This window comes from Rhinolophus hipposideros (genome assembly GCF_964194185.1).
Source record: "Rhinolophus hipposideros genome assembly, chromosome: 9".
Classification (NCBI taxonomy): Eukaryota; Metazoa; Chordata; class Mammalia; order Chiroptera; family Rhinolophidae; genus Rhinolophus; species Rhinolophus hipposideros.
In genome coordinates this window covers 3983875-3999463 of record NC_138055.1, presented here as the reverse complement: position 1 = coordinate 3999463, position 15589 = coordinate 3983875, and the positions used below count along the sequence as shown (strand labels likewise).

Here is a 15589-nt window from a genome sequence, read left to right as displayed (position 1 = left end):
TCCGGCGTGCTGCAATTTCCTGTGCAGCCAATGGGCCACGTCAGTGGCAGGAGCCCGTTCTAACCATCGGACCCGTGCTAGGGCATCTGCTTCATCGTTACCTGGGGACACTAAGGGGAGTGACCTGTGACATGCATTAGAGTCACTGCCTTTCTCTGCCCTAGGTCCCAGAGGTCCTGCCACATGGCTTGTCCCCACAATGGACGGTGTCCTACCAACCAGTTTTGGTGTTTCCATGTAGGAAGCCACAGCGTTAGGCCCCGGAACACCACCAAGCTGTCAGTACAAATAACTAGGGCCCAGGCTCATGGCTGATTACCATCCACACAGCCCGTAATTCAGCCCACTGGCTACCCTGGCCCGTCCCAGTATCAAACCAAATGGTGTCTGTTTCGGGCTGCACACAATAACCATCCAAACGGCTGCAGCTCCTCGACTAGAACCATCAGTAAACCAGGCATCCTCAGGCACTGGGGACTGTCCTTCTTTGTAGGGCGAGGGCTCCAAGTCCTCCCCTCTAGGCAGAGTGCTTGGCTCAGCCTGGGCCACAAGCTTCAAGGCCCCAGGACCTGTTGTAGCTCTGTGCTCAAAGGGCTTGAGCTAAGAGTGCTACGTTGCTCCAAGTAGGCACCCCACTTGGCGAGGGTCGTGGTCTGTGCCACCCCCGTTTTGGGTCCCTGGGTCCACGTATGGACCCACCCCTGGACAGGATAGGTGGTTTGAACCAACACCCATGCCGTTCCTGTGATGGCTTCTGTGGCCACTAGGGCTGCGTACACAGCAGCCAGCTGCTTCTCTATTAGAGACTTCCTCTCCTTTCCACAATTGGGACCAAAATCCCACTGGCGACCGGCGACGCTCCTGCCATTTTCAGAGGCCTCATCCGTACCCCTCTTCGGTTACATGAACGTCAAGTTCAAATGGGCGGCCAGGGTCTACCACTTGCAGAGCCTGTGCCTGCTGCACTGCCCGTTTCGTGGCAACGAAGGCTTGCTCTATAGCCTCTGTCCAATCCCATGAGGCCCCCTTTTTAATCATGTTGTACAAGGGCCTTGCCATTGTGCTAAATGGGGTATAAACGCCCGCCAATATCCTAGCAGACCCAAATACGTCTGCAGTTGGGAGACCTTGGTCGGCCGGGGAAAGGCTTGTATCTTATCAATAATCGCCTCAGGTATAACCTTTGTCTTACCTGACCACACGACACCCAAAACCTTGACGGATAAGCCAGGGCCTTGGACCTTTTCCTCATTCACCGCCCAGCCATGTGACTTCAGGTGGCGGAGAAGAGACGGAGCTGCTTGCTCTAAATCTGAAAGAGAATCAGATGTTAGTAAAATATCATCAACATAATGAAACAAGGCCACAGAGGACAGACGATCCCACTGTGCCAAATCCCGGGCCACGAGCCCGTGGTAGATAGTGGGGCTGTGCAAGTATCCTTGTGGAAGGACTTGAAAAGTCCACTGCCGCCCGTCCCGAGTAAAAGCAAACTGCTCTTGACACTCGGGTGCAATGTCAATGGAGAAAAGAGCATTGGCCAAGTCCACTACATAGTGAAATGTCCCCAGGCTGACAGTCAGACGATCCATTAAATCATGTATTGAAGGCACTGCCGCGTGCAAGGGTGGTGTCACCTGATTTAACTCCCTATAGTCCACAGTCATTCGCCAGGTCCCATCTGGCTTCCTTTTTTTTTTTTTTTTAAGGTTTTATTGGGAGAAGGGGAACAGGACTTTATTGGGGAACAGTGTGTACTTCCAGGACTTTTTCCAAGTCAAGTTGTTGTCCTTTCAGTCTTAGTTGTGGAGGGCGCAGCTCAGCTCCAGGTCCAGTTGCCGTTACTAGTTGCAGAGGGCGCAGCCCACCATCCATTGCAGGAGTCGAACCGGCAACCTTGTGGTTGAGAAGATGCGCTCCAACCAACTGAGCCATCCGGGAGCTCAGCGGCAGCTCAGCTCAAGGTGCCGTGTTCAATCTTAGGTGCAGGGGGCGCTGCCCACCATCCCTTGCGGGAGTCGGACAACATTTTGGTTGAGAGCCCACTGGCCAACGTGGGAATCAAACTGGCAGCCTTTGGCATTAGAAGCATGGAGCTCCAACCACCTGAGCCACCGGGCCAGTCCCCCCATCTGACTTCTTGACAGGCCATACTGGGGAGTTAAATGGACTGTGTGTTGGCCTCACAATATGTGCCTTCTCCAATTCCAAAGTTGTACGACCAATCTCCTCCTGCCCTCCTGGCAGACAGTACTGTCATACTGTAACCACGTGCTGGGGCTGCAGCTACACTTGAGGAGGGTGGTGAGCATGCCTGTGTGTCACCGTTTTCACCACCCGGATCCAGAGACGGAACTCTCCAACCCACGTCTGTAAGCTGAGGCCATGTAGCACGTCCAGCTCTAGAATATACTCCGGAACGGGGGAGACATAAACCTTGTAGGTACAAGGGGGAAGCCTTCCTATACCCAGTGGTAAGGAAAGGCTTTCACAGTCACAGTCTTTCCCCCGTAGCCATCAATGCAGATTGCTTGTCTGGGGAACAGTTCTGGGTTCCCATAAATGAGACTGCAGTCTGCGCCAGTGTCCACTAGGGCCAAAACCCTCTGCACATTAAAAGGGGACCAATGTATGGACAGTTCCACGTGGGGCCTCCGGTCCCTGCTCGTCCCCTCTGATCGGGTACCTTGGCCCCACCGCTAATCAAGCTGAAAGGAGTCGGCCTCAAGCAGCTGCATGAAGTCCTGGAGGGACACGGGTCGTGCTTTCCCAGACTTCTCCTTTAGGCTTCGCCGGAATTTCTGTTCCGGATGCAGCTATTTCCAAAGTTCCAACAACAGTACATTGGGTTGTCGGTCTATTTTTTCCTGATCGACCGCTGCTGCCACGAGATCACGCCACATCTGTGCGCATGTTACTCTCTGAGGCTCGTGACCTTGCAACTTTACCTTTGGTTTGGGCTTCCAGGTCTCAACTGCACGGACCTCCTGTCTTAACTTCCTTCGCCTCCAGCTTTCAACATCCCCCAGGGTGGCCATGACAGTTGTAACTTCATGGATCCGCCGCCCCACGTGGGGCGTAAGAATGGCAACCAAGGATCCAAAAGCACTCTCAGGTACAGTATCCAAAACCAGTTCTCATGCTGGCTGTAAAAAGCTCGTCATCCGGCCCCCATATGTTAGGGTTGAACATAGCATGTCTCATACCCATTTCACGGATGATTTGAGTAAGTTCCGTATATGACTGCCATTGACTCACAGAGTCTGGCAGCTCACCAGCCTGTCCCCATACTGTGCGTACTGCAGCAGTGGGCCACTCCATTAGAGAGTGGTTGCCCTGGTCGTGGGCCAACCTATGGCAGTTCTGTAACCTTTGTCGCAGGGACGGATGCTCTGTCACAAAGGCTAGCTTTCCCATCTCGCCTGGGGAGCAGAGAATGTTGTCTGCCCCCTCATCCCATAAACGTAGTAGCCAAGCCGAAACTGGCTCTCCAGGGCGCTGTCGGCACGGCCCCCCCAGCTCCTGTAACTCAGTGGGAGTGTAAGGGGTGTAGGTTGTGAACTCAGTTACAGCTGGGTTGCCGGCAGCAACGCCCCCGGGGCCCAAAGGTTGCTCACATTTTACCCTTTGCTTCATGATGGGCCAGGGGTGGGGGTTGGGAGCTACATTGTCTCCACTCATGTTGTCCAGAGTCTCCACTGTGGGGCTCCTCCTCTAACAAGTGGACCCAGGCTTCCAGCGCCTCCCACTGGGACACCTGGTCCTGCACCTGGTCTATTCCAGCAAGTTCTTCCTCCGAGTTATGATGCACCACAGTGAGAATCTCCTCTAACTGGCGGCCCGAGCTTCCACCGCCTCCCCCCTGGGGCTGCTGTTCCTGCACATGAGCTATTTCATTAAGCCCATCCTCCATGTTACAACAAAAGGCGGTGAGGAACGTCCAGCCCACACTCACCTGCTCCTCCAGCAACCGCTCACCTAGAGCCTGCAGGCCCTCTCCACGCTGGCCAGAGAGCCGTCCATGTCCTCCCACCCCTCCTCGGGGGTCCAACTCCTGAGAACAGTGACTACCGGCTACCACACACTGTGTGGGGACCACCTGTCCTCCTGCCCAGAGTCAGACTCCATTCCTACCCGGCCAGAATCCTGCTCGCTCCTGCCAGGCGTCTGATTGGGTGGAGGGCTCAGTGTAAGACGTCCGCAACCCTCGGAGCCTAAGGCAGCAGCAGACCACCAAAAATCAGGAGACACCCGCCACAGCCAACAGGGTGGCGTGCCATCTGGATGTTAGACAGGACCATCAATTCACCGAAGGGTCACATTTCTCCCAGGCAGATTACGTTTCCTGCTCCGGGCGCCACTCTTCATGGGCCTCCTGAAGCTGAGCTTTCACACACACAAACTGCTCCACCATCCTTTGGAGAGTTTTGGCCGGCACCATATCTTGCTCGCTGCGCCTTGTGTCATACAGGGACTCTGGTCCCGCTCCCCACATAAGAACGCAGGACATGGTGAGGCCAGAAAGGAACACCCACGGAGCCATAGGTGGGGAGTCATACCACTATATTCTCGATGGCGGCTGGGTTGGAGACACAAAAGCAAACATCTGCCAGTACCCCAACAAGGGGTCTTCCTACACCCATTCTTGCTGGCGGCTGGGCAAGACAGAGGAAGTAGGATCCACACAATCCACAATCCCCCGTCCGGTTCTCTGCCTGCCAACCAACCAACATAGGCACGGCAGTTACATCAGTGGCCAATTGGCTAACCGGTAACAGCTTACGTCCATCTACTACCTGGGCTAGCACCTTTCCATGTGAGGTCGAGAGCTTGGAAACTGCTGTCTCGGACTCTGTCCCCTCATGTGTGCTGCCGCGGGCTGCTGTGTGCCACCATGAGCGGCCGGTGGCCAGCGTGAATGGCCGGCAGCCATTGTGAGCAGCCAGCAGCTGGCAAGAGTTGCTGTGAGCTGCTGTGAGTGGCCGACCAACGACTGGTGACTGATTGACTCAGCCGGGGGGGGAGAGCAAGGCTTGTAATACCAATGTGGGTCCTACACAACCAGGCTGAGAAACAACAGCTTGAATCTGAGTGGGGTAGGGGGAGGCAGAAGAAAGAGGGGAAAAATGCCAAAGGAATATCTTCAAGGTGATAGAAAATGACAACAGATTGAAACCTGGACATTTAGGAAATAATAAAAAACATTGGAAATTGTAAATATCTGAGTTATATAAAGGAGTACTTTTTCCTCTTAATTTTAAAGAAATAAATAAGGCAAATATTAACAAATCAAATAAAGCAGTATAAAAAGATACTAGATTATGGCCAAGTAGAGTTTATCCCAGGAACTCCATGGTGGCTTGTCATTTGAAAATTAGTATAACTCACTGTATTTACGAAATAAAGGAATAAAACCCACATGGTTTTTAAATAGATACAGTATAAGTATTTGACAAAATTTAATCATCATTTGTGATATAAAAGATATCTACGCAAACTAACAATAGAAGAGAACTTCTGTCTACTAAATAACATACTTAATGGTGAAATTATTGAAAATTCTTCCCTGAAGTCAGAAACTAGACAAGGATGGTTACTCTCATTGCTCCCATTCAGATTGTGTTGGAGGTCCTGGCTATTGCGAAAAGGCAAGAAAGACGATAGGCATGAAGATCGGAAGGAAGTAAAGTTGTCTGTATTTGCAGATGACATAATGGTTTATGTAGAAAGCCATAACAGCTACTATAATGTATAAGTGGATTTAGCAAGGTTTCAGGATATAAGGCATGTCAGTTAAGGTTCAATCAGGAAGCAGAAACCACACCATAATTTGAAAAGGAAAAGTTTAGTGTAAACAACCACTAGTTATATCAGGGCCATAACTATGAAGGTGTAAAATAATATCTAGAACACCCTAAGGCTGCATCAGAGGACCCAAGGAAGGAACAATTTGGAAGAACTCCCCTCCCCAAGGCTGGGGTTCAGACCCCTTTGAAGGCAGTCTGGTTGGTGGATGGTGAAGTTTGCTGGGTTTCCCGGGCAGAGCTGGTCCACAGTCATTGGGTATGCAGGAAATATCCCTGAGGGTTGTAGGTAAGCTGAGTCTGGTGGGTGGGCACATAAGGGAAATTAAGGCTTTAAATAATTAATGACATTTTTTAAAAGTAAGAGATGGCTCCCAGGGGCTTCAAGCTCACACGGCTTGAGGTCTGGATGCTTCTTTCCTGATGGTGACAGTGACATTTCCAGAGAGCTCTCTTACTGCATGGCATGGATTATGTGGCCCATCCTTTAACAAATCAGCATAGCTGGGGTGAGCCCAACAATGAATTTCAACCAGGGGATTCTCATGCTCAAACAAGTTTGAGAGACACTCCTCTGGAAGGACATTAAAGGCATGCCTTGTGTCCAAGTTTTGAGTAATTCTTTTTGTGGGGGAGGGGAACAGGACTTCATTGGGGAACTGTGTATTTCCAGGACTTTTTCCAAGTCAAGTTGTTGTCCTTTCAGTCTTAGGTGTGGAGCAGCTCAGCTCCAGGTCCAGTTGCCATTGTTAGTTGCAGGGGGCACAGCCCACCATCCCTTGCAGGAGTCGAACCGGTAACCTTGTGGTTGAGAGCCCACGCTCCAACCAAGTGAGCCATCTGACACTGGCCCATGTGGGAATCGAACCGGCAGCCTTCGGCCTTAGGAGCACGGAGCTCCAACTGCCTGAGCCACTGGGCCGACCCTTGAGCAATTTTTCTTGATTCCTCCCCCAAAAAAGCTGGTCTAATTGCGTTTTGTAGTATTTGGCCAGATTCATTTACATCAATGCAGGAAGAGATGTTAATTAACACACATAAGCCTCCTTGTGAAATTGCTGGTTTAGAGCCACAGACTTTGGGTCCACTGCTAAGGCGAGAGAATTAGCATCTGTCTGGAAATTTTGTAAGAAATCTAGGGTTGCATTTCAAACCCAGCAACTTTGGCTAGTGCTGGACACAAGCTTACCTGAGAAACACACACCTTGATTTCTCTGTCACTTGCATGCATGTGCACACATAACATAAGTGCACATACACACATACGTGCACACACACACACAGTAATGTGCAGGTCAGTGTTTAACCACTGGCTCTCTAGGAATATAAAACCCTGATTTGCAGTGTTTGCCAATTTCTGTGGTGTAAATACTCCCACATGGCCAATCTCAGACTACCCGCATGAAGTCTCCGAACATGGATTTGGAAAGAGATGCCCACAGGGACTCCCTCTGGGGCTGGTGGGAGCCGGCGCCAGCCCCCGATGTGGCCCTTTCCTGGCTGGGCCTCCCCCTCCACTTCCGGGCAGAGCCCCCCTGGTGGAGGCCGTCGGAACAGCTCCTCCTGCTGACTTCACCCAGGTGTGGGAGGAAGCTGGGACAGAAGCATACCTGCGCAGCCCCCACCTGGAGCCAGGCTTCCTCAGCCTCTCTGACACTGGGAAACTGCCTGCTGCTACTGGAACAAGAGCTGTCACTGGACATCAAAACGGGACCCTTTTGGAGCTGCACTGCCCTGCAGGTGGGTGGAGTCCCTCCCTTGTGTTTGGAAACCAGGGATCCTTGGGGGTGGGTGCTGGGGCCTCACCATATGGAAGGAGGCCAGTGGAAGTAACAGCAGCTGTGGCCAGCACCTCACGCTCTGTGCCCTGGCGCAGCTCCTCCCAGGGTCCTGTATGGGAGAGATCCTGCAGGTGGGGGGTGGGGGCTGAGTGGCAGTGGCTTGCGTGCTGACTGGCCTGGCCAGGTGGTCTCCTCTCCAATCAGTTACCTGCTCAGACGTCTCCTGGGGGAGCTCCAGGCCATAGTTGGAAGGACGTTGGGGTGGGGACTGGAACCCACCCGGCAACGTCACCAGGAAACTGCAGGAACTCTTCTCAGGCAGCCGTGGGGGTCCTGACAGGTGGGGCTGGAGGCAAAGCAGAGTTTAGTTTAAGGAGCACTCTGGGCTGACAGGGGGACAGCGTGTGGTGAGTCGTGCTTAGCCTGCCTGTGCCCCCTTCTCTGTCCCCTCATGCCTCCGTGGAGTCACCCCACGGCCAGACCTCCATCAGCAGCCCCAGCCTGGCAAGGTGGCCTGGTCAGGACTGGGCACTTGTGCGGCCTGGTGGGGTCGCCTCCAGCCATTCACTCATTCCCTGAGAGGTGACGAGTGCCCAGTGGATAGAGTAGCAGAGTGGCTGGGAGCGCAGGCATGGAGTTGAAGCCACCTGCTGGCTGTGACCTCGGTGTGTCACTTTAAGTTCCTGCACTTCCATTCCCCGTGAGGGTCTGTGATGTGCCAGAGCCGGTCTGAGGAAGGAGCCAGGTGGGCAGGCACAGAGCAAGTGGTCGGGGAACAGGCTCGTCAGCAGGGTGACACCGTGGGCTCTCCAACCCGTGAGTCGTGCGGGGACAGATGAGGCAGAAGAGGCAGTGCCGGGCGCTGCTGGGGGCAAAAGCCGTGGGAAGGAGAGGGGTCTGTTATGGTTGTCTCCCCCAAAGATGAAGCCTTCATCCCCTGTACTGTGCACGTGACCTTACTTGGAAGTAGGAGGTCTAGGTTTAAGTGACATCATTTGTGTGGTCAGTGTGGTGTGTCCTTATGAAAAGGGAAAATTTAGACACAGATGCGCACACGGGGAGAAGCCATGTTAGATGGAGGCAGGGAGCAGTGTGGAGCGTCTATAGGCCAGGGAATGCAAACCTCACAGAAGGAAAATGGTGAGAAAAGAGGACGAGATGACCTGGTCACCAGAAGCTGGGACGGAGGCCTGAACAGTCTGTCCCACAGCCTCAGAAGGAACCAGCCCTGCTGGCACCTTGATGTCGGGCTTCCAGCCTCCAGAACTGGCAGAGAATACATTTCTGTTGTTTGAGCTGTGGGGTGTGTGGTGCTTTGTTACGGCCGTCCCCCAAAGTAAGACAGGGTCCCAGCAGGCAGCGCCCTCTGGGAAGGGGTGAGTCCCCATCACCGTTGTCATGTGAGCAGAGGCCACCTAGAGGGTGACCATCTGACGACCTGTCCTGCAGGACCTTCCAATCCTGGGAGGCCCCATGGATGCTCACGGGGGGGCGGGGGTACAGACGGAGCTGCTCAGAGGAGGTGCTGGAGGCCGGCTGTCCTGGTGCATGGGCACAGGTTACCTGGGCACTGGTTGGGTGGGCGAAGCTTCGGGAGGCAGATGTCCACGTACTTTGGGGCCCCCTCTCTAATGGCAGAGCTGTCCCATGGAGGCGCTTCCCCAGGAGGGGGTTCCCATCACTGGGAAGGAGGAGGGGTGGTGAGGGGCACGTCTTTGCAGGGAATTCCCACCCTGGTCAGGGAGCTGGTGATTGCGCGAACACCCCCAGACCCCTCCTCTCTCAGGGGGAGGGAGGCAGGGCGTGTTGGAGGCCCAGAGTTGAAGGAAAAGGATGGCATGCAGTCCGGGCTCACTGGGTTCGAAACGCAGGATCTCGGGCCGTCTCTTCACTTTCCTGACCTCAGCTCTCATCCGCCCCCTCACCCCAGCCTCACCAGGCCGAGTGGACCTGGCAGCTGAACTGGCAGAGGGCAGCCCCAAGGCCCAGCAGCTCTTTCTGGAGGAAGGCACCTTCATTTATTCCATGAGTATTTACTGAGCACCTACTGTGTGCCACGCACTGTTCGAGATGGTGGAATTTGGTGACACTGACCTGCCTCCCGGCCTTCGTGAAGCTGACCAACCATCAAAGGTGAATTGAAGTCGGTGATAAGTCTAAAGAAGAGAGGAAATTTCTTAGTTAAGGGGGACAGCTGCCCCGAGAGGGGACTGTGGTCGTCTCCAAGTAAGTGAAGGGGCAGCTAGGGGCGGCCGGATGGCTCACTTGGTTGGAGCGCAAGTTTTGAACAACAGGGTTGCCAGTTCGATTCCCGCATGGGATGGTGGGCTGCGTCCCCTGCAACTAAAGATTGAAAATGGCGACTGGATTTGGAGCTGAGCTGCGCCCTCAACTAGACTAAAGGGCAACGACTTGACTTGGAGCTGATGGGCCCTGGAGAAACACACTGTTCCCCAATATTCCCCACTAATAAAAAAAAATTAAAGTGAAGGGGAGTGAGGGAGACAGCTAGGGAAAGGCATGCCGGTGAGGACACAGCATGTGCAAAAGGTCCGGCTGCAGGTGCATGCTCAGTGGGGTCCAGGCAGAGCGAGGGGGCCCTGCAGAAGGGACGGAGAGACGCAAGGAGAAAGCAGCAGGAATGCGCCAGAGGGGCCCGAGGAGGCAGGCCCTGTGGCCTCGGGGGGCCTGAGCTTTGCTGAGCGAGGTGAGGAGCGATAGCAGAGTTTTAACTGAGACACTGTTACGCTGGCTGCTGTGGGCGGCGGCGGGCGGCCATGCTAAGGTGAGAACCAGTTGAGATGATGGGTTGAGAACAAGCTCATGCTGGTGTGGGTGGTGACAGTCACATCCTGCTTCTGTTCTGAGGGCACAGCTGACAGATATGCCGATGCCCAGGGGTCGAGGGTGACTCCTGGGGTGCTGGCCCACACACTGGGAAGGCCGCATGCCCTCCGTGGGGAAGGTGCAGGAGAGGCTGGCCTGGTGGAGGCCACGCCAACTTTGTGACGCTGCTGACGGCCGATGGGACTGGTCACAGGCTGTTGGATGTCAGCAGCTGGAGTCCGTGACAGACATCCAGACCGGAGATAAAAGTTGGGGCGCCACCAACATAGAGACACAAGCCAGGAGGCTGGACAAGGCCAGCCCAGGACTTCAGGAGGGGACAGGCCAGAGCAGAGCAGTGGGGCCCTCGGCATTCAGCCATCAGGCAGGAGAGGCTGGAGTGCTCACTGTGACCCTGGGCCAACGGGGAAGAGGACGGTTCTGGGCAGTCCTGCCCCCGCTTCCCGGAGCCTCTCTCAGCCCCCGGGGCTCCAGGGGACAGTCACGCTCTGACAACAGCTGATTGCCCAGGGCCAACCAGAGGTACAGTGTCTGGAGCTAGGATGCAGGGGGTCGGACTTTCCAGTTTGGCTGCTGTGTTGAACGGCCACAAAGTAAGCCCCAGGGTGGTTGGAGGGCTTCATATGTCACTGTGCCCACAAAGCAGAAAAATCGGGTGATGTCAACATTCCCAGAGAAGAAGAAAAGTGAGGGAGCAGTGTGGACAGCGCCCTTGGGCTCCACACCGCCCCCGGCCTGGACGGTTTGTCACTGGTGACCATCAATCCTGGTCCTAACGGGGATCTGCCACTCCCGGGGTGGTGGTGGTGGTGGCGGCATCAGGTGTAGACGGCGCCCCGGAGCTCTCCTCTCCTCCATCCCTCCCTCCCTGTTTTCGGCCTCTCCAACGCCCACCTCCCTGCCCATGTGCCCCAGGGGCCTCTCTGCTGAAAGCAAGGAAACAAAGCACAGGGATCCGAAATCATCGATCAAGTTTAATGTGTCGTACAGAAGGAAACTACACGGGCATATTTAAGACGAACACTGTTCTCTATCCTCACTATGCACTCGACGGGCCTCCTTGGTCCAAAAAGCTAAGTCTCAAGACACGTCGGCAGCTACCCCTCCTGGGTCCAACCTTTCATATCCTCCCATTACATTTTTTAAAAATTGAATCCAATCCATCCAAGAACAAAACAAACCAACAAAAAGGAACCTGAAGACATTTACATCGCAAGCCACGCGGTATGCATAATTGGCATCTACAGCAACCAATATAGAAGACGTGTGTCTCACAGTTCACTTTGTTCATCAATAAAAGAATATAAAAATCTTGTTCAACCCAGTGTTGTGTATTAAAATAGATCTGTATCGTACAGCACAGTTTCTCCCGGAGTCGTGACAATGAGAGGAGGGATGTGGCAGTCTGTGTAGGATTCTGGCCAGCCTCCCTGCTCTGCACCTGTCTGCATGCATGTGTGTGTGCGTGTCTGGGGCCGTGTGCACACATACATGTGTGTGCAATGCAATTCGGCACCGTGTGATTTACTGGGGGTGGGAGCCCTGTGGCTCCCAGACGCTCACCTGTTGCGGTAAGTCTGTCAGGACTGGAGAAGCTGGTGGGTGTGATGAGCTGGCATGACCCCCACCCCAGGACGCGGGAGCCCTTTCGAGACTGCGAGCGCATGCACGCTCAGCTCTCAAGGACACAGCACGAACAGGGATTCGAGTGTCCAAAGCCGAACCCTCCTGAGGCCACCACCCTCTTTTCCTCCCCACCCTTGCCCCACTTCTTAAAACCTCTCCTGGATGTCTCCAGTTTGGCAGCCCCTCAGGAAGGGTTTCCCATTTGTACTTTGCAGCAGAGAGCACTGTGAGCAGAAAAAGAAGTCAGCGAGTGTCCCCCCTTCACATTAAATATCTTACAATAAAAACGCCACACAAAAATGTAAAGTTATTTTTTGGCATAGTGTCTGTACTGGCAAGAAAAGAGGAATGGAATATTTTATCGGCTCTTCGAAAGGAGAAAATAAAAGGCTTCAGTTGTAAGTTGAATGATTCAACCCAAAATAGAAAACCTGCCAAATGCCTCCCCTGCATGGTTGCAGCTCCCTCTTGCCCAAAAACTCCATGAGAAAAATACATCGATAGCAGAGTCCAAAGGATCAGCAAGAGGAAGGAGGCGCATGGCGGTGAGGGCACCCCGAAATGCCGGGGATGGGACGGAGGCCTTGGCAGGTGAACGCTGCAGCGTCCCCTCGGAACACACGTCGCACAGGTTCAAGTTAGACAGCTGCGATTCTTAACGCTAATAATACTGACAGACAGGGGCGCGGCTGTTCTGAAAAGGCGCTGGGAGTACCCAGGCCCAGAGCTGGGCCCCTGCGAGGGAGGGACGTCGGAGTCCTACCTAGAATCGCTACCCACTTCTGTCCCGACTACCTGTTCTACTCAGCTACGTCTGCGTTCTCGGCTCCTTCCCCGCAGGACACTGGACAGGCGGTGGCCCACAGCTGGGGACCCTGGCCCTTCACACCATTGCATGAGGCCGTGGAGTCGCTGTGCCGGAAGCCAGAGGCCTGGGCAGTCCACCACAGCCAGGCCGACCGTGGGCCCCACCCGGCTTCCAGATGTGCTGTCCGAACGCAAAGGGTTTAGGACTATCCCCACCTGTCCGGGATCTAGGATTAGGACTCTCACCCAGCTTCTCCTCCCTTCTTTCCTCTGTCTCTCTTTCTGCTTTTATTTTTGTCTGAAATTCATAGTGTTTATGAATTAAGGCTGGCAGAACCCTCAGGTCTTGTGAGCAGGGTCCCAGTGACTTCCGTAGGGGTGAAGACGGGTCCCTCGGGGTCAGTTGTGTCCCTGGGGGTGCTGGCGGGCAGAGTGCATGGCTGCTGCTGAGGGCTTGGTCCAGGGCCCAGGCAGCATCGGGGCGGAGCTGGTGGTCGTCATGGTGACCTGCAGCAAGTGCTCGCCCTGTATCAGTCTGAGGAGGGCCCGTAGGCGGTCCAAGGACGACTGGGTGCCCCTCTGCCGGGCCAGCAGGCTCGTCTTGAGCTCCAGGCATTTCTGTCAGGGAGGAGGGGGTCAGAGAGAAGGGTCTCAGAACTCAACTGTGCTGGCCTCCTGGGGCAGCCACCCCGCGGCCCTCTCTCCCAAAGCCCCGCCCCTTCCACGGCAGCGGCCTAAAAGAAACCAGGCAGAGGGCCTCACAAAAACCAGGCAGCGGCCCCAAATGGAATTAAACAGCAGCCAAATGCCCCGAAGTTTGTTTTTGGACATAGAGCGGGAGTCTTTTCCCTCACGGTGCCGCCACCTAGCTGACCACGTGGGTTTCTCCTCCTCCTGGAGGAGGCGCAGAGCCGGTTCTGGCCAGGCTATGGCAGTTGCTGAAAACCTTTAGTTTGCAGCCAGGTTTCTGCTCTTTCTCTTGCCTGCTGTGCTCTTGTCTTTTTCTAGCCTTTAGGTGAATCATGGAAATACAGTAAAGCACTAAGGACTGATACCTCGAGTTAGAGTGTAAGTTACTTGTTGCTCAAGCAAATAATTTTAAACGCCCTGAGACTGTGTCCAAAACTCTGAGACAGGAATAACCAGTTATTAAATGAGATCGTACATGTAAAGAGTTGACCCGGGTGTGGCACTGCTGTTACCATCATCATCCCCACCACCATCACCGTCGTCTTGCTTATCACCACCCTACAGAGGAGAAATCGTTCTGTTCACTTTACACAAGAGGAAACTGAGGTTTAGAAACAGCCAGGGCCTTGCAGGTCACAGAGCTGAGAAGGAGCAGGGCTGGGTACTCAATCACCCCTTTGTCCAATGAGTCACAGAGCTGTGTCCTCCACCTCCTAACTCCCTGAGGGACACTGGCGAGCCTGACTTCCTCTGGGGCCTCAGTAACCGGGCAGTGAAGCTTTGGATCTGTGTCTTGTGGCTCTAAGGGCAGCACGCCCCCCTCGTACCCACCTGGACCGCCACGGCCAGGCGCCGGTCCCGCTCCTCCAGCTGCTGGTGTTCGCTCTGCAGCTCGCTGCCTCTCTGCAGCAGCTTTTGCTTCTCTTCTTCTTTGACTAGGAGACAGGGGCAGGTCAGCAATGGCAGGGCCGTGGGTGAGCGGAAGGGGTCTATGCCTACAGGCTGTTCTCGCCACACCTTGCAGCAGCCAGTGGCCCTGCCTGGATACCCGGGGTCTAGAACGCCATCCCCCGACAGTAAGTGCGCTGCACACAGGACCAATCCCAGGGTCCCTCTTTTCAGAGTTGGGGCCCAGGTGATTCTGGAGGCTGGGGGTGGGGCTGCAGAGAAGGCAGTAGAGGCCTTTTCCCACCCCCCAAGGGGGTCCTACCTGTCTTGTGGGTGACGTAGGAGTGCACAATGGCCAGCATCCCGGTCCACGGCACACCTTCGTCCTTCTTTAAGGCCTGGAGAGCAGAGGGGAAATGAGCAAGCAGACAGGCTGGGACCTGCCATGCCCTCCCTGGCGGTGTAACGTGGGGGAGCCATGAGCTCCCTGAGCTGCAGGTTCCTCAACTGCGACCAGGGGACGGGGCCACATGGTCTGGCTCTCACAGGCTGCTCAGTAAGAACAGCAGCCCCACGAGGGCTGGAACCTGCTTATTGCCAGGACCCCAAACATGTCCCGGGGACCTGAGAGCAACCAGGGAGAAATCAGGGACCCAGTGAGGACCAACCATTGTGCTGAAATGAGGAACAGAAATGTGTTCCCTCTACATATCCCCTCAAAGGGCTATGACCTCCAGGCAGTCAGAATGCAGGGCTAGCAGCCCCCACAGGGGACAGCCCCTCAAACACCCCCCAGGCCCCCTTCTCCCGAGGTCTCCACAAAACCTGGGATGAAGGAATTCACCAGTTAGTGTTTTTTGAAATAAAGAGAATTCCCCTGTGATTTTACAAGGAAGACATTCTGTGGAAAAGCATACTTTAAAAAAGCACTACTTGTCCTATCACCCAGCCACACCCGATATGAACACTTGGAAGTATTTGTTTCCCCCAGGTTTTTATCCTGCACAGTTTTTCTTAAATAGCTGATAATCAAACTATATAGCAGCTATAAAGCCTGGTTTTTATTTTTATTTTTTTAAGACTTAATTCCATGTGGTGAAAAAGTCCCAAAGAATCACAAAATTTTTGTAAAAAATTCTTTTCAGT

The 15589-nt window shown here is 54.3% G+C and overlaps 1 protein-coding gene across 1 annotated transcript in view; it reads right to left on the bottom strand.

The window, feature by feature from the left end:
- Positions 1-11387: 11387 nt before the first annotated feature.
- PHF21B (PHD finger protein 21B) overlaps positions 11388-15589 on the bottom strand; it is an 84183-nt gene continuing 79981 nt past the window's right edge. The window contains exons 11-13 of the mRNA XM_081059030.1: positions 14766-14841; positions 14387-14490; positions 11388-13483 (exon numbers count right to left, since the gene is read on the bottom strand). Coding sequence (XP_080915156.1) covers positions 13265-13483; positions 14387-14490; positions 14766-14841 — 399 coding nt within the window. The 3' untranslated portion in view covers positions 11388-13264. The remainder of the gene's footprint in view (positions 13484-14386; positions 14491-14765; positions 14842-15589) is intronic.